Source organism: Haliaeetus albicilla, chromosome 11 (genome assembly GCF_947461875.1).
Source record: "Haliaeetus albicilla chromosome 11, bHalAlb1.1, whole genome shotgun sequence".
Classification (NCBI taxonomy): Eukaryota; Metazoa; Chordata; class Aves; order Accipitriformes; family Accipitridae; genus Haliaeetus; species Haliaeetus albicilla.
The window spans coordinates 26622189-26646592 of record NC_091493.1 but is presented as its reverse complement, the minus strand read 5'-3'; the positions used below and the strand labels follow the sequence as shown (position 1 = coordinate 26646592).

Below are 24404 nucleotides of genomic sequence, written 5' to 3'. Positions count from 1 at the left end.
GACCTTCACCCTGCAGGTCTGGGGCTGCTTTGGTGGATGGAGAGCCTCGAGGTGGGGGGGGCTTGGCTGGTGAAAAGAAGGGGACGAGCCCCCCGCCAGCCCGGGAATCCCCAGGAATCGACGCGACTGGGCGAGGGTGACCCACGCGGGGGCTCCCGTCCCACGCACCCCACAGCCCCCCCCCAGTATCCCCATCCCGCGGGGGGCGTGGCCTCGCCGAACGGGGGGGCGGGGTTTGGCGGGCGGGGGGCGGGGGCGTCGCCTGGCGTGGGGCGGGGCGGCGGGGCGCGGCGCAGCGCGGGAGGGCGGCAGCGGGGCCGCGGTGAGTGCGGGGGCCGGGGCCGGGGGCGCCCGGGGGTCCCGCCGGGCCGCCGAGGCGCGGGAGCCCCGGGAGGCGCTTCGGGAGGGGGTTTGGGGGCGCTTCGGGGGAGCTGCCGGCGCTTGGGGTGTTGGGGGGGGCCGGGCCCCTGGGGGCCGCTTGGCCGGGGGGGGGGGAATCCGGGGCTCTCGGGGGGGCAGCGGCGGCCCTGGGGCACCGTGGGGTGCTTTGTGGATGTTTCAGGGGCACTTTGGGGGTGTTCTGGGGACGCAGAGGCCCAGGGACTCTGTGGGGCATTTTGGGGGGTTGCGGGGTACTTTGGGGGTGCTTTAGGGGAGCTGTGGGGCAGTGCGGGCCCCAGGGCGCCGTGGGGCACTTTGGCGGTGTTTTGGAGCACTTTGGGGGTGCTTTAGGGGCACTCTGGGGCAGCTGTGGGGCAGCAGAGGCCCAGGGGCTCTGTGGGACGCTCTGGGGGTGTTTCAGGGGCATTTTGGGGCAGCAGAAGCTTAGGGGCTCTGCGAGGCACTTCGGGGGTGTCGTGGGGCACTTTGGGGTATTGTGGGGCAGTACAGGCCCCGGGGCTCCGTAGGGCGCTTTGGGGGTGTCATGGGGAACTTTAGGGGTGTTTCAGGGCACTTTGGGGGAACTGTGAGGCAATGGGGGTCCAGGGGTGCCACAGGGCACTTAGGGTTGCTGTGGGGTTGGGCAGGGTGGAAGCACCGTGGGGCAGGCTGGGCACTGGGGGGCTCAGTGGGGCAGCATGGGGTGGGTGGGAGGGAGGGCAAGGGGGGTCGTGGGGTGGACAAGGGGGGCAGCACCAACCAGGGAGCCTCGGGATATGAGGGAGTGTGGGGGGGGCACAGTTAAGCATGGGGGGGGTGCCCACCCCACACGTTCCGGGTGCGTGGGGAGGAATGAGGGGCTGCTTCCCCCTGCCCTGGGGGGGCCCTGAGGTGCCATCAAGGCACGGGAGCCCCTGGGGGCCTGAAACACCCAGCAGCTCAGGGTGGGCATCTGGCCGAGCAGGGGCCGAGTCTTCCCTTGCTGTTTCGGGGTCGGAACGGTGGGATCCGGCTTCACTGCGCTCCGGCCGGAGTGGCTGGCGGTGACGCCACCCCAGTTGCTGACTGGTTTTACTGGGTGGCTAGAAGGAGGTTTTGTAGGGCGCTGGCCAGGCTGGCCACCCCCTTCTCAGGCACTTGCCTCCCTCGGGCAGCGGTGGGACCCTCTCGGCAGGCTGTGGGGGCTTGCGGGAGGGAGAAGATGGAGTCCCTTCCCACCACCTCCCAGCCCGGCCGCTGAGCATGGGGCCCCAGTGGTGGCCCCTCCGTGGCTGTGCGGAGACCCGGCTGTCCCCACGGGCGACCCCCTAACCCGCACGTCCCAGGAGAGTTTTGCTGGGGTGGGGTGCTGCGCCTCGGCTGGCTGTGGTTAGAGGGCCCCGAGATGTCCCGTTGGGGGTCCTGTGTCCCTGTCTGGTCCCCAATCCCTGCTCCTGCTCTTGCAGCAGTGGCAGGTCCCCATGGGGGGCCGTTGTCCCCACCACCCCTCCCAGGGGGGCCATGTTTCTCCCTGGGTGCTGGGAGCAGCGTACCCACTGCCGGGCTCCCCTGCCACCCTCTGTGCCATGCTGGCACTGCCTGTCCTGGCCCTGCCGGTTGGGGGGCTTGGGCCCAGGGGGGTGTGGGGGGGCATGGGGACTCCTGCTGCTGTTTGGGGCCCTGACCCCCTCCTCTTTTTCCTTCACGCTTCAGGGGCCGGTGGAGCCGTGTTCGTGGTGCAGGGGCCCGAGTGGACCGGACGGATGGGCAGCGGCTGGCGAGGTGAGTGGAGTCGGGTGGAGGAGGGTTGTGGGGGGAGTGGTGTGTCACCCACCTTCCCACTCAGGGGTGTCATGGGCACGGTGTGAGATCACGGTGCCCGCGGACGGCACGTGATGGCAGGGGTGATGGTGGTGGGGGGACTGGCTCGTCGGCATCTCTCCCCTGCTCTCCCCCCTGTCCCCCGGCTGCTGGCAGGCGGATTGATTTCAGGTGACAGCTCGGCGGGCAAGACCATGCGGGCAGCGGCCCCCCCCGCCTGCGCCCCGTGCCAGCCGCAGCCATGTGCAAGATGCGATGAGGCAGCGGGGGACGGATCCAGCCCGTCGGCTGGCTCCTGTCACGCGGGCGTATGGCATGGGTTGGGGCAGGGGGGGCCGCAGCAGGGCACTGGCAGAGCCCCCCCCAGCTGGAGGGGGGCATGCAGGGTGGGAACAAGGGGCACGTGTGTGTTGGGGCTGGGAAAGAGCCTGGTGCCCGCATACTGGACCACCTGCCTGCCTGGCAGCTGCCCCCTTGGTGGCTGTCTCCAGGGGACCCTGCGCCCCACTGTGGATGCTTGGGGGTGGGGGGCACCCTCTGTGGGGTCGCTGCAGAGAGGCAGGAGCTCTGGGGCAGTGGAAGTGGCTGTCCCCACTGTGTGGGGCTGCCCCCCACTCTCCGTGGGGGCTGTGCTGGCAGGCGCCATGGGGCAGACAGGCAGGCTGCCCAGGAGCCAGCTTTCCGTGGGCCTCTCGGGATTCGCCTCCAGCCCTGGCAGGCTTCCCATGACGGGGTCACGCCAGGGCACGGCGGGGGGCAGGACCTCATTGCCGCTGCCCCACAGTGCCACCAGCACCCCACAGCCCCTGACAGACCCAGACTGCACCACTGGGGTGCTGAGCCCGGCTGGGGGGGGCTGCTGGTGCTGCTGCCCTGGGTAATCCCAGTTGTATTCTGGTTCATTTGGCATCTCCTTCTGCCTGCTTCCCTTTGGGCTGCCCCACGCCCATGAGACTGGGGATGGTGGCCAGGGGTCTGGGGGTGCCCCCGTGCCCACCTGGAGATGCTGGCAGCCCGTGGGGCATGGCCAGCAGTGCCCATGGTTCTGATGCCCAGTCTCCCTTGCCCACAGGCTGCCCGCGTGCCCCTGCCTGCCAGGGGCCCCCCCGCCATGGCCATCGTGCAGACGCTGCCGGTGCCCCTCGAGGCCGCCGCTGAGGGGGCTGCGCAGCTCCGCACTGCCGCCTGCTCGCCCCTCACCACCATGGGCAGCGTCGGCAGCCTCCTGCCCAGCCGGCCCCGCCATGACCGTGCCAGCCAGCCCTGTGACGGGGAACCCCCCACCGCCTCCTTCCGCAAGCAGGAGGGGCTGCTCCGGGCCACCCCCAGGGACCCCCCATCTCCTGAGGAGCCCTGCGTGACCATGCCTGGCGTCAGCCACGCCTATTCCAACGGGGGCTTCTGCGGTGACTGGCTCGACGGCCCCTCTCCTGCCAGCCTCTGCAGCGACTCGGATGAGCCCCGTGATGAACCAGCCCCCAGTGATCACCTCCGGGGGCCGCCCCCCAAGCTTGTCCCTGTCTCCGGCAAGCTGGAGGAGGTGAGGGGGGGGCGGCAGCTGGCTGGGTGGGTGCTGGGGTCTTGGCTTTGCTCCTCGTGCCACGCTGGGGCTGTTGGCTTGGGCATGTGAACTGGGGCCACATGGCCATATTTTTGGTGTCCCCGGGGAGGTGGCCACCTTCATGCCCTTGGTGTCCCCTCCTTTGTGCCAGGGGTGTGTGTGGGAGCCCACCTGGGCACCCCACAGAGGGGAGATGGAGTGGGCAGTGACCGGCCCCTGTCTTCTTCGGGGTGCAAATGTGTTGGGGCTGGGGACACTCCCCCATCACCACCCCAGGCAGCCCCTTGGGAGGATGATGGGTCCCCCCCAGCCCAGCCCCTCCTCTCTCCCCTCTTCCCCTGGCAGAACGTGGAGAAGACCCTGATCCGCCCCATGGCCTTCAAGCCGGTGGTGCCCAAGCTCCGGAGCACCCAGCCAGGCACGCGCCCAGGGCTCTCGGAGAGCCAGGTGAGCCTCACCCACTTGCTGGGTGCCGAGAAGCCCGGCTCCCTGAGCTGCCGCGCCAGCACCCTCTCGGACTCGGGGCGCAACTCCCTCTCCAGCCTGCCCACCTACAGCACGGGCTGCAGCCAGCACCCCGAGGCAAGCGCCCTGCCGGTCACCCCCCACGGTCCCCCCGAGCCTCCGGGGGGCTGCCGCCCCTCCAACTCGGACAGCGGGCGCTCGTCCTCCAGCAAGAGCACAGGTTCTCTGAGCGGCCGGGGCCGGCCCTCCTCAGAGAGCGGCTCCTGTGGGCGCTCGCCCCTGCCCGGTGAGGAGGCCATGCTGGTGCGGGAGCTGGAGGACAAGCTGCGGGAGAGGGAGGCCGAGCTGCGGCTCCTGCGTGACAGCCTGGACGAGAACGAGGTGGCCATCTGCCAGGTACGCCCCTGGTGTCCCCCTGTCCGGTCCTGGCCCCCCTCCCCGGGGCACCTCGTGTGGACATCCCCCCTGGTTGGGGGGCAGAGACCCCTGTTGGGGACCCTCTACAGACCCTTGTACAGGGATGCTTTTCTCTGTGGGTCTGGGAATGGGGTTTTCCCCTCTGGTGGGTGGTCCTATATAGTCTCTGGGGGAGCCGTGTGTGGCCCGGGGGGCCAGTTGTAGATGGAGTGCCTCATCTTGGGGTGCCCTTTTTTGGATGTGCCTGGGACCTGCGTCTTCTCCCTGCTGGTGGTGGGGCTGGGCGTGCTGACATGGGGGGCACAGCGTGCAGAGGGATGGGGGGGCAGAAGGAGTGGGGCATCACCACACTGCACCATTTCTGGACCCCTCCCCCATTTGGGGGGGATGCACCGCTCCCCTCCTTGTGGGCAAGGGGTGCCCGTCTTGGGGAGGACAGCAGAAGTGGGGGGGTGCCATGCCGCCCCCCCCAGCATGTGTGTGCGCCTGTGTGCCCCCCACCCAGGTGTACGAGGAGAAGCAGAGGCGCTGCGAGCAGGAGCTGGAGGGGCTGCGGCAGCGCTGTGCGGCCCAGGCGCGGCAGGCGGCCCAGGCAGCACAGCGGGGGCAGCAGGTCCTGCAGCTCCAGGTGCTGCAGCTGCAGCAGGAGAAGAAGCAGCTGCAGGAGGACTTGGCCCAGCTGCTGCAGGAGCGGGAGCTGCTGGAGCGTCGCTGCGCCTCCTTCCAGCGTGAGCGCACCGAGCTGGCACCCCGGCTGGAGGAGACCAAGTGGGAGGTGAGTCGCCCTGCGGTGCTGGGCGAGTCGGGGGGCGCGGGCTCCGGCTGGTAGGGGGGTTCCCGGCCGGCGCCTGAGCCCCGTTGTCCCCGTAGGTGTGCCAGAAGTCGGGGGAGATCTCGCTGCTGAAGCAGCAGCTGAAGGAGGCGCAGGCGGAGCTGGCGCAGCGGGGAGCCGAGCTGCTGGGGCTGCGGGCTCAGCTGCGGGAGGCGCAGGCCCAGCTGCAGGCGGGCGAGCGGCGGGTGCAGGGGCTGCAGGAGGCCGCCCGCCTGAAGGCGCTGGAGCTGGAGGTCTGCGCCAATGAACTGCAGCGCCGCAAGAGCGAGGCTGACCTCTTCCGCGCCAAAGCCGGACGGCTCGAGCAGGAGCTGGCGGGGCTGCGGGAAGCCACTCGTGGGCGATGCCCCCCACCCGGCGAGGGGTGCCCCCCACCCAGCGAGGGATGTCCCCAACCCGGCGAGGAGCCCCGGGGCGGTGCGGGGCTGCGGCGGCAGCTGGAGCGGCTGCGGGCAGAGGTGGCCCTGGAGCGGCGGCGTGGGCAGGAGCAGCGGGACGCCTTCGAGCAGGAGCGCGGCACGTGGCAGGGCGAGAAGGAGCGGGTCATCCGCTACCAGAAGCAGCTGCAATACAGCTACATCCAGATGTACCGCCGCAACCGGCGGCTCGAGCAGCGGCTCCAGCATCTCCGGCTCCAGGGGGAGGACTCCCCGCCCGAGCCCTGTGACCCCCCCGGCCCTGACCCACCCTTCGAGGAGATCACGGCCACCGAGATCTGAGATGCTGCCTGCCCTCACCCCGTGTTCGGAGGGCAGGAGGGACCTCCAGCCCCTGGGATTTTGGGAGCTGTGGGGCTTCAGGGGATCCCTGCTCTCCCCCTGGCTCTGCAGAGACCGCTGGCACTGGGAGGGGGCAGAGGGGACCGCAGGCGCTGCCCCCTCCCCAGCATGGAGGTGTTGGGGCGAGGGTGCACCAGCGCCCACAGCAGCGAGGAGTTGCCTGTGAGATGTGGGGCAAGGTGGGGGCCGAGTCTTGGCCTCAGGGCCGCCCGGAGCTGGTTCCTGCTGATCCTCTTAGTGCCCGGGGGATTAGTGGCATTGGCTTCAGCCAGGGTCACCTTGGGCAGGCAGAGGGCTGGCTTGTCCCCTCCTTCTCATCCCTGCTGGCACTGTCACCCGGCCACTTCCAGAGGGGGTGGTGTGTGCCCTGCCCATGACGGCCTCCCTCCCCCTGCTCCTCATGTGTTTGTCAGGGGATTCGTTTCTGTGCCATTTTAAATAACTCTATTTTTATAGGACCTACCAAAACGTATCACCCTCTCCCAGCTCACACCCTGCCTGTCTGTGCCCCCCTCACCTCTGCCACGGGGCAGCTTGCCCTCAGTGCCTTTCCCATGCCCTTGCCCCCAGCATCCCTCTGTTTCTCCCCCCAAAATAAACCCTGGCCCATGCCCCTGTGATGCCCAGTCTGCCAGGGGAGAGGGGCACGGTGCTGGGGGTGCCAGCTGGGGACACCCCTGGGGTGGGCAGAGGTGGGAGGGGGCCCAGCTGGGCACCCAAGGGCGTAAAACCAAAGGAAAAGCTTGGCTGTGCCCAGCTCTGGCTTGGTCGCCCCCAGGTCTGGGGGGGGATTTTTGTACTTTATTTTGGTCGTGTCCCGTTCCCAGAGCCCGGCTTGCCCGTGTACCGCCTGGAAACGCCAATTAAAAACAAGCCCCTGGCTGTGGTTTTTTCAGGGCTGTGTCTGTGTGTCCGGAGCAGGGTCAGGGGCCACCTGTCCTCCTCCTGCGTTGCCAGTGGTGCCCCCCCTCGGGTCCTGCTGTAGGCAGCTCCTCCATGCCCATGGGGTGGGTCTGGCTCTCATACCCTGTGGCTGTGCTGAGACTGGCCACAGCTCAGTGCAGGAATGAGCCATCCAGCTCCTCAGGAGCATGGGATGGGTCCTCGAAGAGGGGGTGCAGCATCACTCCAGGGGGGCTCCAGGCACCCGCACTACCAGCTCCATGGGCTCCTTGGCTTTGTTGCGGTAGGCTTGGCGGATGATGTCCACAGCCCTCTGGTGGGTGACGTTTTGCAGGCTCTCCCCGTCCACCGACACCAGCTCCTGCCCAGCCTGGCCCCCGTGAGGGAAGGTAGTGGGGTGAAGTGCAGCTGCTTTGGGGTGCCAGAGGACTGCCAGCACCCAGTGGCACCATGGGATGGGGGGGGGGCTGGATGCCTGCCCAGCCCCTGGGGTATGCTGGGTCCTCCCCATGGTCCCCCCATACCTTGAGGATGCCACTGAGGAAGGCAGCTCCCCCAGGGAAGATCTTCTCGATCTTCACCACCGGCTGCGCCCTTGACTCGATGCCACCAGAGATGCTGATCCCTGCAAGGGAACCATGAGACCCTCGCATCCAGGCAGGCTGGGACCCCCACCCACTCTCAGGCACGGCACCCCCTCCCCTGGGCAGCCGTGCCTCCGTCCTTCCTGCCTTGTTTTGGTAGGTACTACACAGATGAGGGACGAGGGGCTGGGGCAGGGGCAGCTCCTCTTCTCCCCTTCTAGTTTTGGAGGAGTGCTCGGGGTTTTACCCCCTGCCCCCTAAATGGGGTGCCCCTTGCCAACAGAGTGCCACCCATACCAGTGATGCTGGTGCCAGGAGGAGGGTCCCCAGCCTGTCCCCACCCCACCCCTGGGGTCTCACCCATGTGCCACCCACCCAGCGAGTGCTTCAGCTTGGAGAGCGTGACAGTGAGCAGCCGATACTCCTCCTCCTCCTCTTCCTCCCTGCCAGCATCCCCAGGGCCATTGGTGGCTGCCCCAGCCCCTGCTTCACCCCCTGGCCCCCCAAAGAGAGGTGCGAGGGGGGGCCGTGCCCGCCGGGTCTTCCCCACCACCTCGGCCCCTCTGTTGGGTACCGTCCCAGGGGGGTCCTTCCGCCAGGTCAGCCAGGGGCTGTACGAGTGCCCGTGCCCCTCGCCCGGGGGGGGCTCAGCCAGCAGCCAGTTGGGGGGCCGGGGGCTGGTGGCGGGCAGGGGCCGGCTGGCGCAGGTGTAGGCATCCACTGGCACGTCGGGGAGCGGGGTGTAGGTGCGGGGGTGAAGGCGGCGGGGGCTGGGGGAGGCCCGCGGCCGGGCTGGGCTCGCCTGCAGCCCCCCAGCTTCCTCCGGCTCTGCGGTCCCCACTGGCTTCAGCAGGAACCCACCCCGATAGTCTGTAACAAGAGGGGGTGAGGGATCCCCCTTGGATCCCACAGTCCCACTCCCTGGGACCCCTGCCACCCAGGGATCCCATGGGACCCCACAGCCCCACTCTCTGGGACCCCTGCCACCCAGGGATCCCACGGGACCCCACAGCCCCACTCCCTGGGACCCCTGCCACCCAGGCATCCCCTGGGGGACCCCAAAGCTCTAGGACCTCTGCTACCTAGACACCCTTTCGGCACCAAGGGCCCCAGATCTTCCTCCTCCAGGGACCTTCAGACACCCCAGCTCCCCTCCCCAGGACCTGACACCCAGGGACCCCCAGGCATCCCAGCTCTCTCCACGGACTCCAGGTCCTCCCCAGGACCCCCAGGCACCCAGGATCCCCAGATTCTGCTACTCCAGGGCCTCCCAGCACCCAGGGACACCAGACGCCCTCTCCCCTCGGACCCCCTGCACCCAGGCATTCCAGCTCCCTTCCTCCTCCCCCACATTGCCCCTGTACCCACTCCACCCTGCGCCCCCCCCACCGTGGGGCAGCCCGGCGGCCAGGCAGACTCCGTGGAGTAGCACTCACCAGGCACTGGTGTGATGAGGTGTCTCTTGGGGGGGACGTCGTGGTGGGCCGGGCGGAGGGCAGGTGAGCGCACTGCAGTCGGGGAGAACCACCGGTCACTCCCCAAGTTGTATCCACCCCTGCCCGCTGCCCCCCACCGGCCAAGGTCCCGGGGGGCCAGGCTCTACCTGAGCGGCTCTTCAGGGCATCGAAGGCTTCCAGCTCCAGGGGCATCACCATGCTGTCAAACCGGCCCAGGTCCGTGGGGGCCACCACGCTCCTGCCGGGGCAGAGAGAGGACAGGTTGTGGCAGTCTCTGGGATGGAGTGTGATCAGGGCTGAAGAGAGCATGTGTGGCTCTGGGTCCATCCCACCCAGCTGGGCAGTATCGAGGTACCCCCAGCACCACCCACCTCACATCCCGCAGCAGCAGGACCTTCTCAGGCCGGTCCAGGATGGCCAGCAGCGGCCGCACCAAATCCTCCACGCTGCCCTCGTGCAGGTACTGTGGGCGCAGGAGGGACGTCAGCGGACGGGTGCCCCCACCCTCCGCCCCGTGCCTCAGTTTACCTCCCAGAGCTTAACGTGGGCACGCAGCGCTGATCGCGGTGCCCAGCAGGATGCAGGAGCTGCCCGGGGATGAGCCTGGGGGTGCCAGCACCGCCCTGCCCACACCCTGCCTGCGGTGCCTTACCCGGGAGCAGTGTCGGAGCACGGCCGTCACCTCGTCGGGGCTGAGGAGGCGTGCGGCGGTGTCCTGGATGTGCGGGAGCCGGGCCTCGGGGTCACTGCCGTTGGGCTGCAGGGCGGCGATGCCCGTAGGGCCCAGGATGCTGGCACGGCGGCTTTTCTCTGGGGGGGGCACAGCAAGGAGGGGTGGCCAGCAGGGCAAGGACTGCCCTGGGCATCCCACAAAAACCCCCATGCCCCCCCCCCTCAACAGATCACTCCATGCCAGAGCTGGACAGACACATGCAGCGCTGGGCCAGGCGCATGCAGAGCCTGCCCTGCAGCACCAACCCCCCCTGCCGGGCACACGGGCACCCCCGTTACCCCGCTTCAGGCTCCGGATGACAAACTTCTGCACAGCGCCTACTGCAAGGTAGATGGAGAGGTGTGAGCGCCTGGGGGAGGCCAGCGGCATTGCTGCCCATTGCCAAAATTGCATGCCTGGGGATCCCCGCCCCATGCCCCCCTCCATGCCAGGGATGCCACAACGGGTGCCCACAGAAGGGGGGACCACTCCCAGGTTGGGTCCCTCTCTGCCCTGTCCCCCACCCCGGTACCTCTGTCCCCATCGGGGCGCCCAGGGGACTTGGTGCGTGCCCGGCGGTCGGAGGTGGGGAGCTCCTGGCTGGGGGGGGCCCAGCTCTGGCTGGTGGCACGGCCCCCCTTGAAGAAGAGGTTGACGAGGGTCTTGGAGCGGTGCAGCCCTGGGGGCCCCCCCCGTGCCCCTTGTCCCTCTGGCTTCTCCTTCTTCCGCTTCTCCTCTGGAGACGGGGGGGGGGGGGTTGGAGTGGAGAGGCCAGGGGATGTCACCCCAGATGGTGTTTGGGGGCAGGGAACTTGGGGGGGGGGGGGAGGGGCTACTGGGGGGCACTGCCTGGAAGAGAGTCCTGCTGTGGGATGCAGCGGGTCTCCAGGTGCCATAGGACTGGGCTTTGGGGTGCCCAGCAAGCCCCAGGGACAGGCCTGGGGCTACACAGGGCTATAGGATGCCCAGGGCTGGTGGCCAGGAGTCCCTATGGGCTGGGGACTATAGGGTGCCAGGGTAGGGGCCAGGGACTCAGCTATAGGACGCCCAGGAGCAGGGGGCCAGGTATCCATGTGGGTCAGGGGCTATAGGATGCTTGAGCAGGGGGCAGGCTCCATGTGGGGCTGGGGCTTAGCTGTGGGACTCCCAGGGCTGGGGGTGCAGGGCTGGAAGGGGAACCCACCCAGGGCTGAGTCCCACACGTGGGGCCGTGCCCTTGGTGCCTACCAGCGACGGTGAGGTCGCTCTGGGAGCGTGTGATGGGCTGCCGGGGCCGGCTCAGCGCCAGCAGCAGCGCCGTCTTGGGTGAGTGGGCGAAGGTCCGGCGCGGGTGGGTGCCAGGGGGCTCGCGGGCGCCCTGGCCCCGGATGGCCGTGTCCCGCAGCAGCTCAGGGGGCCGCACCGTGCGACGTGTCTCTGGCAGCCCCTCGGCAGCCGGCTCGGTCTGCATGGCCCGCTCGGCACGCTCCCGTGCCCAGCTCCGCCGCGGCCCGTCCTCCGTGGAGATGGCTACGTCCACAGTGCGGGCAGGGGGTCCCGAGGCGGCTGTCCCCACCCCGTTCACCACTCCTGGTGCCGGCCCCGAGGAGTAGGAGGAGATGGAGGAGCTGGTCTCCGAGGCCTGAGACAGCTGCTGCAGCTGCCCGTTGGTCACTGCAAAGGCACAGTGGGGACATGGGGTGACACACTGTGGGGCATCCGTGGGGACATGTGGGGACCCGTAGGGCCACGGGGACTGCAGAGCTGCTGGCTGTCACATGGGGAGCTCTGCGTCCCTTATAAGGGACATGTGTGGTCCCACAGGGTCGTGGGGACCAGCGGGCTGCTGGCCATTGCATAGGGATCTTCATGTCCCCTCCAAGGATGGGGACATGTCCAAGGACTGGGGACAGGTAGGACCCTGCAAGTCCATGAGGACTGTGGGGATGCTAACCATGGCACAGGGAGCTTCATGCCCTCTCCAAGGCCATGGGACTCCCATGGCATGTGGACCTTCTCCCTCCCCATGGTGGCCAAATGCTGCTTGCATGGGGGTCCCAGCCCCGCCGCGCCCCAGACCAGTGTCCCTGCCAGTACCCGCGCAGCACTGCCCTTACAGCGACTGAGCCAGCAGTACTCGGCCACCATCTCCTTGTAGGCAGGGAACCGTCCTGTCTCCTAGGCACAGGGGGAGAGGACGAGGGGGTCAGCGCACACCGGGCGAACCCGATCCAGTGCCAGCCATGAATAATGTATCCCCCCTCCCCTCCCCACCCACCTGAAACCCAACCAGCCAGCAGCCGCACCAGCCCCGTGGGCTCCCAGCCAAGCTGGGGCAGCGCCAGCGTGGGGACATGCTGACCACCCCCCTTGCCCAGGGGTCCCGCGGGGCCGGGCGCGGGTACCTTGATGGTTAGCATGATGTGAGTCTGCCCCTTGAGCACCTCCACTGCCTTGCTATGGCTTATGTCTTCAAACTTGACTCCATTGGCTGCAAGGACTTGGTCTCCCACTCGAATGCCGTTCTGCTCCGCCAGCCCCCCGGGGTCCACTCTAGGGCAGCAGGGGAGGGGCAGGATGGGGCCGAGCCCTCCCTGGAGCTCTGCTCCTGCCCCACACCTCCACCCGGGTGGCCTGCGCCCCAGCACCCACAGTGGTGATGCCCAGTCTTATGAGGGGGCTCTGCCAGGGAGGGGATGCCGAGCCCCAGCTTGGGCACAGCAGGCATCGGGGCGCCACGTCCCCCTCATGCTCCCCAGGGTGGCCGTACTTGGAGACGTAGATGCCGAGGCCGAACTCCCTGCCACCGCGGATGTTGAAGCCCAGGCAGTAGTCGTCGGAGGTGGTGTAGAGGTGGACAATGCGCCGCAGCCCGTCCTCAGAACCGCTCTCAGACGGCGTTGAGCCGCTTTTCTCCACCACCAGGCGCCTGTTCACCACATCCACCCTGGAGCACAGGCACAGTGTTGGGGGGGCTCGAGGGTCCAGCTCTCGTCCTCCAGCAGGATGGGCCATTGGCATCACCCAGTGGAGGAGAGTGATGGTGACGGGGGATGTTGAGGATGGGGCTTGCACACACCCTGCCTGCTCCAGACCTTCCTATCTCATCCTGTGCCCCGCCCTGGGCTCTCCCCACCTTTGTCAGAGACCTCCAATACCCCACCGCCCTGGGGTCCCCCCATCTCTGGGATCCTCCCTGTCCCCGAGCATCCCCCACTGAGCCTCCCCACCATGCCCTCCATGGGGTTGGGCTTTGGGGTGCTGGCGTGGGGGATGCCCTGCTCACCACGCCGTCTTCTCCTTGGAGAACTTGATGCCCGGCACGCGGCCCATCCGCCGGACCACCATACGCAGGCGGTTGTTGCCGGTGAGGACCTTGACGGCGCTGCTCATGGTGATGTTCTCCAGGCTCACGCTGTTCACCTCCGTGATCTTGTCACCAACACACAGCCCAGCCTGCTCTGCGAGGAGCACACGGCTCAGCTGAGCACCTGACCTGGCACCGATACCCTTGTTTGGTGTCCCCTCCCTACACATGTCCCCAGCCTGATCCAAACCCCACGGGAACAGAGGTAGGGATGCCTGGCAATCCCACTGAGGCTGTGGCAGGCATGGGGGGCTTGTCACCTCAGTGTGACTTGGGGATGGAGCTCAGAGCCATTGGCTCGGGGCTGCCCACTCCTGTCCCCTGCCCTTCTCCCTGGGAAACCTGAAAACCCCACAGCCAGAGGTGGCAGGGAGAGAATGGTGGCTTGCCACCACAAAGGGTGGCATCGTCGCTGCGGCACTGCAGCTTCTCAAGAGGGTCTCACTGGCACATGTCTGTCCCCACTGCTGTCCCTCGCCCTGTCCCACTTACCAGCAGCGCTGCCCTCCTCCACTTTGCTGACGAAGATACCCAGCCCGTGCTCGGAGCCGCCGCGGACGCTGAAGCCCAGCTTGCCGTCTACGCTCTTCTCCACCGTGATAGCATTGATGATGTCGCTCTCGTTGCTGCTGGCTGTGGGGACAGGGGACGGGACGCGTCACCTGGGCTGGGTGCGAGCAATGGTGGGGGGCGTCTCCCTTGCTGGGGATGTCCCCAGTCCCAGGACAACTCTCCCTGCCCCCAGACCCAGGGAACCCAGGCGTCCAGGCCCCCCTGGCCACGCAGGTGGGCAGAGAGCTGGGACACCCCACGCACCTTCGATGGGGGTGTTGATGAGGATGACGCGGCCCATGGGGGACGTGGCACGGCTGACCCGGGTGACCCCGTTGAGCAGGCGGCTCTGCTTGCTGAGGAGGCAGCGGGGAGCCAGGCTGGCCTCGCTGCTGGAGCTCCGCGACCGGCTGCCCGCCGTCATCCCCGACAGCGTCGCGTCCCAGCCCTGGGCCATGGCGGTGCTGGGCACCCCGGCGTCCCGGCGTCTGGCTCGGGGCTGGCAGTGTCCTCACGGGGCCGGGGCTGCCCGCCAGCCGGGGGGGGACATGGCATAGTCCAGCAGCACATGCCCAGGCTCGGGCACCGCTCCCTCTTAGCAGCGCGATGCCGGGGCCGGCTGGTGTGTGTGCTTGGCGCTGGCACGATGGGTCCCGGGCGCAGCGGCACAGCCTGGGCGGACGAGGAGCTTCGTGACCCCCTCTCCAGCCCTGTCCCCTCCCGTCCTACAGAGCCCCGGGGTCCAAACTAGGTGGTGCAGGGCTCCTGGGTACCACTATGGGGGCAGTGGGCACAGGCTGCCCTGCCCCGGGGCAAGGATGCTGGGGTGCAAAGGGGGTTTGCCTGGCAGCGTAAATCCGGAGTAGGGGGTGCAAAGGGGCTTTAGCTAGTAGCGTAAATCCGGAAAGGGTCTGGAGAGGGGACGTGGGGACCTCAGCTTTACACCGAAGAGCAGGACCTGACCGCCCCCGGCCCCTCCCTAGGGAGGGAGGCTTTGCAGCAGGAGGGGGGGAGAGCCCCTCCCCATCCTCCCCGGACCCCCTCCGGATTTACACCGCAGAGAGCTGCCGTGGGGCAGGGGGCGAGCCCGCTGCCCCCGGGGCAGTTCCCGTGGGGATTTTCCAGGCGTGGGTGAAACGCCACCACGGAGCTCCCCCCCGCTTCGTCCCCCGCTCGCCCCAGCCTGACCTCAATAAATAAGTGATGGCCCCGGCCAGGGGGGACACGCCGGTGTCTCCGCCGCCTGCCAGCCCCCCACGGCGCCCCCCCGCTCCCCCCCCACATCACCCGGCGGTGCCCCCTCCCCGAAGGGGCGCTGGGGACCCCCCTACCCCCCGCCCCGTGCCCTCCTCACCTGTCCCCATGGTGCCACCTGCGAAAGAGACACCCGGCAGCGCGGGGGGGATGGAGAGGCCGGGGGGGGGCGGGCAGCACCGCCTCCCGCCCCCCCGCCCGCGGGGATTGGCTGCCCCTGCGGGACCGGCGCGGCCATCGGGCGCGGGAGCTGTCAATCACGAGCGGCCAGGGCTGGCCTTGCAGCTGGGGGGGGGGAGCCCTGTGTGTGTGTGTGTTGGTCCCACGGGCACGGCGCGGTGGGGCTTGGGGGGACGCGTCCCCCCGCGGTGCTGCGTGGGGCGAGGGGTGTGGCGCCCCCCCCAGCCCTCCCCTTAGCGCGGAGCATCGCGGAGGCACACAGGGGAAACTGAGGCACGGCCAGGGGAGGGGGTGTGTCGTGTCCCCCCCCGCTCACTCCGGTGATGCGAGCCGGTGTCCCCCCGTGTCCCCCTCCCCGGGGGGGGCATCGCCTCCACCCCGGGCTGGCCGTGACCGCCCGGCGGGGCCCGGCGCCGCCGCCGCCAGCGCGAACCCGACACCGCGACGGTTTCAGGTGATGCGCGGCGGCCGGGGGGGCTGCGGGGGGGCTGCGGCCGGGCGGCGGGGGCGGGGACCGGGGCGGGGGGGTCCCCCCACTCCCACCGGGGCAGGGGCCGCGCTGCGCCCTGGGGGAGCCCCCCCGGGGCACCCCGGCAGCGGGCGGGGGGGCAGCGCCTGGGTCAGGGGCTGGGGGGGCACGGCCGGCGTGGGGACACGCACCCACACGCACACGCACCCCATGCACGCACACGTCCACGGCATGCGTGTTTATAGCCCCGCGCACGCCCACGCGCGCAAGCCCCGCCGTGCCGCCTGTGCGCACACTCACGGACACCCACGGACCGCCGCCGCGCGCGCAGCGGCGCACACGCGTGTACACGGCCCCGCTCGCCCACAGGCACAACGGTGCACACGCGTGTGCCCGCACGCCCCACCCTAGGCACAAGCAGGCGCCCGCTTCTGCGGAGGCACTGCCCTGCCCCCGCTCGCACGCAGCTGCCGCGCCACGCGTGAACACCAACGCGACGCGTCCGAGCACAACGTTACAAGCACACGCGCGCGGGGCACAGGCATCGAAACCCGCGCGAGCCCGCGGAGACACACGGCCGGAACGGGGACACCCTCGTGCGCGCAGGCACGCGCAGAAACACGCACGTCAACACCCACGTGAAAACACACACGAGCACCCCAGCGAGCGGAAGCCGACGCGAACGCACACGCTCGGACACGGGCACGCACGTCAGCGCACGCGCGCAGACCCACGTGAGCGCACACGGGGCGCACCCACGTGAGCACGCGCGCCCACGCGCGACTACTCCCGCGCACGCACCCACGCGCGCAGTCGTGGGTGGGTGGGTGGGGGCAGACGCCGCGTGCGGCTTGGCACGTACCGCCCCCCCCCGCAGCCGGCCCGGTCCCGCGTGGCCCCCTCCGTTCCCCGCGCGGCGCCGCCCGGCTCCCCCCACCGCGGGGCCGCGCCCCCCCCGTGACGAGGCCGGACGTCAGCGCGCCGGGCGGGAGCGGGGCGGCGGCGGCAGCGGCGGCGGCGGCGCGGGCACGGTGGGCGCTGCCCGGAAAGCCGTGAGTGCGGAGGTCACCCCTGGACACGGGCGTTATGGGGGGTGGGGGGTCACGCGTGGGGGGAGGGATGCTCGGCCCGGGGCGGGGGAGCAGAGCCCCGCTTCTCGCGGGGAAGGGCGGGCGTGGAAATGGTGCCGTGCGGTGTGTGTGCCTTCCCGGGGGGGGGAACATCCCTCCTTCCCCTGCCCTTCCTTGCTCCCCCTGCAACTGGCAGCAGCTCTGGCCCCGAGGTGGTGGGTCCCCGGCCCCCCACCCGAGGCCGGGGTGCCCTGCCGGGGTGGGGGGGCTCCCCACTGACAGATTGCAGGGTGAGTGGGGTGCAGTGGTGGTAGGGGTCACCCCACCTGCGAGCTGCCCCATCTGCTGGGTGGGCTCGGGGGTCCCCACTCTGCTCCATTGCAAGGGGGTTCCCCATCCCCCACTCGTGTCCCCCCAGGCTGGGGGAGCTCCAGAGCTGCCCCAGCGGGGATGCAGGGTGCAGGGTCACAGGCACCACATCCCACATAACCGCCCCCCCCCAGAAGATGCCACCGTCCCTCCCTGCCACCATCAACATCCGGGAGCCCCGCTGGGACCAGAGCACCTTCCAGGGCCGGGCCAAGCACTTCTTCATGGTGACCGACCCCCGAAACCTGCTGCTTTCGGGGGCCACGCTGGAGGAGGCCCGCCGGGTGGTGGAGGACTACAGGTACCGAGGGGGGAGCTGTACCCCCAGCACCGCTCCTGGGCAGGATACGGCCTCAGGGCCATCCCCAGGGGTGGGAACAGGTGCTGGCCCCCGCCCTGGCCAAAGCCAGCCCTCCACATTGCCTGGCTGGTCCCTAAGGCATCTCCCAGCTGCCCCACATGGGGTGGGGGGCCAGGCAGGGCATGGGTCTCCCAACAGGTGCTACCCTTACCCGGCAGGGCGGGCACGGTACCCCCGGGTCTAACAGAGGACCAGCTCTGGCGGGCGAAGTACATCTACGACTCGGCTTTCCACCCTGACACGGGTGAGAAGATGCTCCTCATAGGGCGCATGTCCGCCCAGGTGCCCATGAACATGACCATCACCGGTTGCATGTTGACCTTCTACAGGTACCTGTCCCCTCCTCAGCCCAGGGCCAGGAGGCTGCTGGGGGGGGGAGGGGGATTCCTGCCCCCTCCCCAGCACCCTTCTGGCCCTGGGCTGAGGCGGGGACGCATGCCCCTTACCCTGCAAGGCACCCATGCTGTAAGAGCATGGGTGGCATCCCCCAGTGCCACCAACACCCTCTTCTCTCTCTGGTAGGACCACGCCGGCCGTGCTGTTCTGGCAGTGGGTCAACCAGTCCTTCAACGCCATTGTGAACTACACCAACCGCAGTGGGGATGCACCCATCACCCCCAGGTAAGCATCCCTCTGGCCAGGTCCTTGTGGCACCCCAAAATGCCAGGGGGGTGCCTTGAATAGCTTCTTGAATAGCGGGGGGCTGTGAGATGGGACGATGGGAACCTGGTGCAGCCAGAGATGGACACCAGTGGGGCTGTCAGGGTTAGTGATATTGCTGGGAGAGGAACCCAGGTGTCCTGATGCTATTAAAGGGCATGCTGTCCCCTCCTTTGGGGGCAGGGGTGGGATGGGGGGACCCTGGCTTATTGGTGTCACCTCCTGCTCTTGCAGCCAGCTGGGGACAGCCTATGTGAGTGCGACCACAGGGGCAGTTGTCACAGCACTGGGGCTCAAATCTCTCACCAAGGTAAGGTGGCTCTGGGCCATCTCTGGCCAGGACACTTGGACCCTCCCCGTGGGGTCTTCCTGAGCTCTGACCTGAGTGGGCGATTCACCCCATCACCAGGGGCAGGGGAGAAAATGAAGGAAAGGGGTTTCCTGGGAGCACCCATGCAATGCAGCCCCTCTCCCCAGTGATGGCTCCAGAGATGGCCTGTCCTTCTGGTCCTGCTCCACCCCCAGCTGGATCTCTCCAGGCTTCTTTCACCCCTTGGCCTCCCTCCAGAGTTGGGAGAGGATGTGGGACTCCCCGGATCCTCTGGGCTGTGCAGCTTTCACTGGCTGGGAGTTGCAGGGGAGGAGGGAACGGTATTCCCCAGTGGGGCTGGGACACCCCAAGGTCTTGCAGGGGGACAGTGGCAGACTCGGGGACAGCCAGCTCTGCCCCCAGACTCTCTGCGTGACATGCTCCCTGCTTGCCCCCCCAGCACTTGCCAGCCCTCATTGGCCGGTACGTGCCTTTCGCGGCTGTGGCTGCTGCCAACTGCATCAACATCCCGCTGATGAGGCAGAGGTGAGCCCCTGGGCTGGGATGGGGTGCTTGGGCTCACATCGGGGTTCACCAGGCACTGGTGGGGGATGTGGGGAGCAGTGCCCGGGGCTTGCATCCTGGCCCTGCTGGCATCCCTTACCCTGGGGGATTGGTTTGAGGGTACGAGGACCTGGTTGCATCCCAAGAGGTTATCGGTTAAGCTGGCTGTGAACTCCCCATCCCCATCCAGCTCTGTTGAAGACCCCCCACGTGTGAATGTAGGTCCGGCTGAGACAACCCCAACTTACTACACAGGGAGTGGATGGGGAATAGAGGAGGATACCAGCTTCCCGTGGAGACATGCCCATATGCTGTGTCCCTGCCCTGTTCCTTGATCCCCCCCACCTGTGTGCCCTGGGGCCCCCTCACGCCCTGCTCTCCCTGCAGAGAGCTCAAGCTGGGGATCCCCGTCACGGATGAGAATGGGAACCGCCTGGGTGAGTCCACGGCTGCAGCCCAGAAGGCCATTTTCCAGGTAGTGGTGTCCCGCATCGGCATGGCAGCCCCGGCCATGGGTGAGTCTCCCCTCCTCCACCCGTGTCTGGGGGCTGCAGCTGGTCCCTGGCAGCGTGGAACAGGGTCCCACGGCTGGCAGGGGGCTGTGAGTACTGGGAGCTCATCTCCTTCCCTTCTGCCCCAGCCATCCCCCCGGTGATCATGAATGCGCTGGAGAAAAGAGCTTTTCTGAAGGTACTGGTGGTCCTGGGTTGGGAGGGTGAGCAAGGGGACACCCCCCTAGCTTGTGGCAGCGCTGACACCCCTCGGGGCTGGCACCCTGTCGGAAAACAGGCACCTTCCTGCCACGTTCGTCCCCCTGACTCACAGCCTCTCCCTGTCCCTGGCAGCGGTACCCGTATCTGAACGCTCCTCTGCAGGTCGGCCTGGTGGGACTCTGGTAAGTCACCCTCTGCCGATGGGCATCGCTGCCCCAGGTGCAGACCGAGCCTGGGTATGAGGGGTAGTGCTGCTGGGGGGTCTGCTTGGCAGGGGAGGCGAGAGCCGCCCCAGAGCTCCTCGGGGGGTTGCCGGAGCTTGGCCAGGCTGGTGCCCCCCAGGCAGATGGGATGGGGAATGAGGTCCTGGGGCCAGGAGCTGTTTTGCTCCATCTCAATGTCTCTCAAGCTGGCCATGGGCTCCTGCTCAGCATTGCTATTCCCCCACACTGATGGGGACAGGCTTTGCCCCGCTTCAAGAGCCAAATGCAGGGTCTAGATCTTGGAGAGGGCATCTCCTTATCCCTTTCCTGGCTGAGCACCCGGCACGGCTCTGGGCTGCCTCCTTGCTGCTCTGGGGTCAGGCCACGGGTGGGAGCAGATTTCTGCAGCCCAGCTTCTCTCCATGTCCTTCCCTTGCAGCTTGGTGTTCGCGACCCCGCTGTGCTGCGCGCTCTTCCCACAGAAAAGGTAAGGACGGGTGCCTTGCCTGCGTGTACAGCCCCGTGGGGCAGGGCAGGGGGTGCAGGCGGGAGGTGTGGGGGCTCCTTGTGCTCTCTGACTCCGAAGAGATACCTTTGCTCCTTCAAGTGGTCAGAGGCTTGAAACTGTGTGCACACACATGTCCCTGTGCACACGCAGCAGTGCAGACCCAAAGGTCTGCGCTGAGCCATGGGGACAATGTTCCTGTGGGGTGCGGGTGGTTTCCCAACCCGGGGCTCCTAGCAGGTGTCCCCCCTCCATCCCCTGCATCCGTGTCCCCTCGGCAGCTCGATGCCCGTGAGCCGCCTGGAGCCTGAAGTCCAAGCTCAGATCCGGGAGAAAGATCCACGGCTGGAGACCGTCTACTTCAACAAAGGGCTCTGAACGGGAGGCCCGGGAGGCCCGGGGCGGCTGAGACGTGCCACAGAGCCGCTGGGCTGATGCATCGCTGAGCTTCGCCCCTCAGAGCCCCTTGGGGCCATTGCCACTTTCCCTTGGCCATCGCGTGTCTGTAGGTACCACTGTGCCGAACCCCTTCCCTGTGCCCGGGCTCAGTCCCGCTCTGGGGACCTCCTGGCTGGTACCCCTGTGTGTTTCTCCTGTGCTCACCCTGTGTGTGCCCGTAGCTGAGTGCAGTGCACGGGGGAGCGTGGGCAGCAGCACCAGGGACCTTGCGAGCAGGGATGTGGGGTGGGGAAGAAAATGGTGCTCCTCCCAGCTTTAGGAGGCAGCGGACAATCATAGCGATTGAAGGTTAGAACCCCTTTGCAGGCACTCCACGTTCCCCAGCGGTTCAGCAGCTGGTGGTGCCTGGGCATGGCAGAGCAGCTTTTGGAGAGGAAAACTCCCCAAACCCAAAACAGCCGTGGGTGAGTGATTTCAAGCACACACAGTGGCTCGAACCCAGGGGGGGCTCTCCCAGCCCAGGCGTGCACTTTCAGCTCACCCTCTGCTCTCCTCTGGGCTGCTCTGAGGATTTAATCTGGCTTTCTGCTCCTTCCATATCCAGAGCAAATGGCACATTTTAATCCCAGCAGAGAGTCCACGTTTTTGTTCTCACTTTAATGCCATCTCTGTTCAGGGCTGGGCTCCCCCTGAGGGGTCATTCTACCCCTTCCTGGAGTGCTTGCTTTCAGGTGGACCTTCTCAAATAGCTTTAAGTGCACCATGGTTTCCTCTAGTTATTTTTGATATACATATAATGTACCTATATATACCAAATAATAAAGGCAGGTTGTTTATACAAAACCAAAAGCAAAGAGAAGCATGTTGCTTGCCAATTTGTATGTGGTGGAAAGGGACTGCCATCAGGGTGAGGATGGGACAGGCAGCTTGGCTGCTGAGGTGCCCCTGTGTCCCCCGAGGCTGGGCTCTGCTCCCATTTTCCAGCCCGCTGTCTTTGCAGCAGCTCTGGCTGGCTTGGCGTGTGGTTAAGCTCATCCAGCTGTCAGGAGGGCTTTTTTTAGCGCAGGCGGCTTTGCACCTCACTGCCACACAGAGGGCTCTGCTAAGCTGCTGCCCTGGATGCTGCTGGTTTGAAGAGGCCAGAGCATCCCCCTGGCTCTGCCCACGCTCCCACCCCCTCTTGCAGCCTGCTCACAGGACGCTCTGCTTCAATCCCCAGCCCTGGGCCTGTGCCTGCCTCTCCAGCGAGGATATTTTTATCCCACTTTCTACCCATGGCTATCAGAGAGCATGTTGCTGCTGTCGTGGGACCCTGGCAAGCCTGCAGGCAGCAGCTGTGTCACCCACAGGCCAGGGCAGTCAGAAGGAGCAATGGATGTCCATGGCAGGAGAGGAGGGATGGAGGCAACTACGCTCCTCAGAGCCCCCGCACCAAGCCAGGATGGAGGAGTGAGAGTCGCTGCAAAGCCAAAGATGAGTAGATGCAGCAGCTGGCGAGATAAGGGCCAGGCAGCCCAGAGCCACCCTGTGCCGTAGCTTCCCCAGTGAGCAGGGGCTGGCAGAGGCCGGGCAGGGGGTGCTCCTCCCCCGTGGGGGCAGCCAGGATGACACCTGCATCCAGCACCCACCCAGGGTGGGGGAACGGATTGGGACAGGCGTGTCAGGGATCTGTCCCCCTCCTTCTGCTCGCCCCAGCATATTGCAAATATCTCCCCTGAGCCAGTCATTGGCGGCTTATAAATAATGCAGCCCCTCGCTGCGCAATAAGGGCTTGTCAGTAGCTATTCTGCTCTCATAAATTAAAGATGAAAAGGTACAAGGCTCTTGCCAGAAAAATGAAGACAAATTTTTAATAGCTTGCCAAGACACAGGGAGATGGAATGCTCGGGAAAAATGAATTACGTTTTTATTATGTGTTTTATTGTGGTGTAATTGAACGGGATTAGCTGAGAATACAATATATTTCCAGGGCAGTGCAAAGAAAACAAAAATAATGATGACACCTGCCTCCCCCCCGCACCACCAGCCTGCGTGGGGACATCCTCCATGCATGCACTGGCTGGGAGCTGGCCCTGAGCTGCTGGTGGCTGTGAGAGGCAGAGATGGGGATGGGAGGGACCGGAGAGGACAGGAGGCTGGAGCCACAGGGGCTCAGGGTGGCTAGGTCTGGCCAGATTGCCGGACAGGGTCTGGGCTTACACCAAGAGCCCCCAGAGCCGTGGGGCTGGCGTGCAGGGCAGCGTGGCATGGCAGCACTCAGCCGCACAGAGCCACTGGCTGTCTTTCACCTGTCCCCATGTCCCCAGCTGCTTTCATCCCATCCCTAAGATCCCCTTTGGTCTGTCCCCGACCCGTACAAGCTGGCACTGCTAGGCTGAGACCTGGCAAACTCAGCTCAGGTCTGGGGTGCTGCCCTGCCAGCAGCCATGCTGGCTGTCCTCTCCTGGTGCTGTGAGCCCACAGACTCATTCACTTTGCTGGGCTAGGGGGCAGCTGTTCCACTGAGTCCCCTGGTTGGGGCAGAAAGATAACCCCGTGGCCAGTGAGTTTGGGGGGGGGCTGACAAGCCCAAAGGTGACACTGCTGCATCTGTGTGGGAGCCCAGGATGCAGCAGTGGATGCAGGGAGCAAGGATGCTCAGTCCCTTCCTGAGCTGGCTCGTCCCAGAGGTCACAGGCCAGTCCCCAAAAGGCAGCAGCTGGGTGTCTCCAGGGGTGCTGGGCGGTGCTGGGCTGGGGACATCGATTGGTCCCTGGCGTTTTTAATGAGCTGCCCGACCGCAAGCTTTAACCTTGCCCATAATGAGGGCGAGCGGCAGCAATTCCTACCGCCACAGCCAGCTCCCCCAGCCTTAATGAGCTAATCAATACTTGTTCTCAGCTTAATTTCCAGCTAATTGCTCTTTAATGACGCCTGGAAATGGGCAGCTTCTTATAGGGGGGGCAGCAGGCAGGCTCCCCCTCCCCAGCGCCCATCCCTGGTGGCAGGGGATGCTGGGGCGCTGGCAGTGGGTCACCTTCCCTGGCTGCATCCCAGCCTCGCTGGCGCTGCTGGAGGCTGGGGAAAGGGAGGGTGGCAAAGGGGACAGTGGGCACAGGACATGGTGCCACTGAGCTGGTGGCACCCTCCGGAGCACTCATCCTGGCCGGCGGGACTGTGCAGCCCCATGCACGCAGGGCAGGCTGAGCAGAGGGTCCCTGCACCCCAGGAGGGTCCCCAAGCCCCTCAGGACACTACGTTGCAGTCGGGGTCCGCGGGGGTGGGCTCATGGGGGGGGCGGGCTTGTTTTGAGGTGCAAGGAGACGGGGGGGGGACTGAGGTGGCCATGCACTGCTCCGGGATCTACAGGCCCCAGGTACAGGGACAGTGTCCCGGCAAGGGGACGGGGACGAGACCGGCAGTACCCTGGAGGTGGCAGCAGAGACCCCGCAGCCTGCTGCCTGCACCGCCTGCCTGCACCCGCCTGCCTGCACCTCTCTGCAGGGTCAGGCCCTCAGGCAGTGCGGGGGGGCAGGCAGAGACTGCGGGGGGGTAGGGACTTTTAGGGGGTGCTCCTGT

At 67.1% G+C, this 24404-nt stretch overlaps 3 protein-coding genes across 5 annotated transcripts; 2 read left to right on the top strand and 1 right to left on the bottom strand.

The window, feature by feature from the left end:
* Window positions 1–250: 250 nt before the first annotated feature.
* LZTS2 (leucine zipper tumor suppressor 2) lies at window positions 251–7130 on the top strand. The gene is made up of 6 exons (XM_069796846.1): window positions 251–322; window positions 2074–2142; window positions 3254–3721; window positions 4088–4603; window positions 5130–5399; window positions 5495–7130. The coding sequence occupies exons 3-6, from the start codon at window positions 3293–3295 to the stop codon at window positions 6173–6175; spliced, it is 1896 nt and encodes a 631-aa protein (XP_069652947.1). The 5' UTR covers window positions 251–322; window positions 2074–2142; window positions 3254–3292; the 3' UTR covers window positions 6176–7130.
* On the bottom strand, window positions 6994–15673 carry PDZD7 (PDZ domain containing 7). Of its 3 annotated transcripts, XM_069796843.1 has the most exons (17): window positions 15144–15673; window positions 14054–14461; window positions 13730–13870; window positions 13157–13331; window positions 12641–12817; window positions 12276–12423; window positions 11988–12048; window positions 11119–11544; window positions 10424–10627; window positions 10191–10232; window positions 9832–9989; window positions 9551–9642; window positions 9326–9417; window positions 9159–9230; window positions 8098–8592; window positions 7663–7763; window positions 6994–7508 (listed from the first exon to the last, which is right to left on the bottom strand). In XM_069796843.1, exons 2-17 carry the CDS (start codon window positions 14244–14246, stop codon window positions 7359–7361), a joined length of 2727 nt encoding a protein of 908 aa, XP_069652944.1. In that variant the 5' UTR covers window positions 14247–14461; window positions 15144–15673; the 3' UTR covers window positions 6994–7358. The 3 variants fall into 3 exon arrangements, with proteins under 3 accessions (XP_069652944.1, XP_069652945.1, XP_069652946.1); XM_069796844.1 differs by lacking the exon at window positions 10191–10232 and having other exon boundaries at window positions 15144–15672; XM_069796845.1 differs by lacking the exons at window positions 14054–14461; window positions 15144–15673 and having other exon boundaries at window positions 13157–13326; window positions 13730–13858.
* Window positions 15547–21705, top strand: SFXN3 (sideroflexin 3). Its single transcript, XM_069796848.1, is given in 12 exon segments — window positions 15547–15582; window positions 15585–15677; window positions 17266–17432; window positions 17651–17821; window positions 18015–18113; window positions 18387–18462; window positions 18923–19008; window positions 19414–19541; window positions 19667–19716; window positions 19872–19921; window positions 20382–20429; window positions 20729–21705. Coding segments are annotated over 12 exon segments (1101 nt in total). The 3' UTR covers window positions 20826–21705.
* Window positions 21706–24404: the final 2699 nt, after the last annotated feature.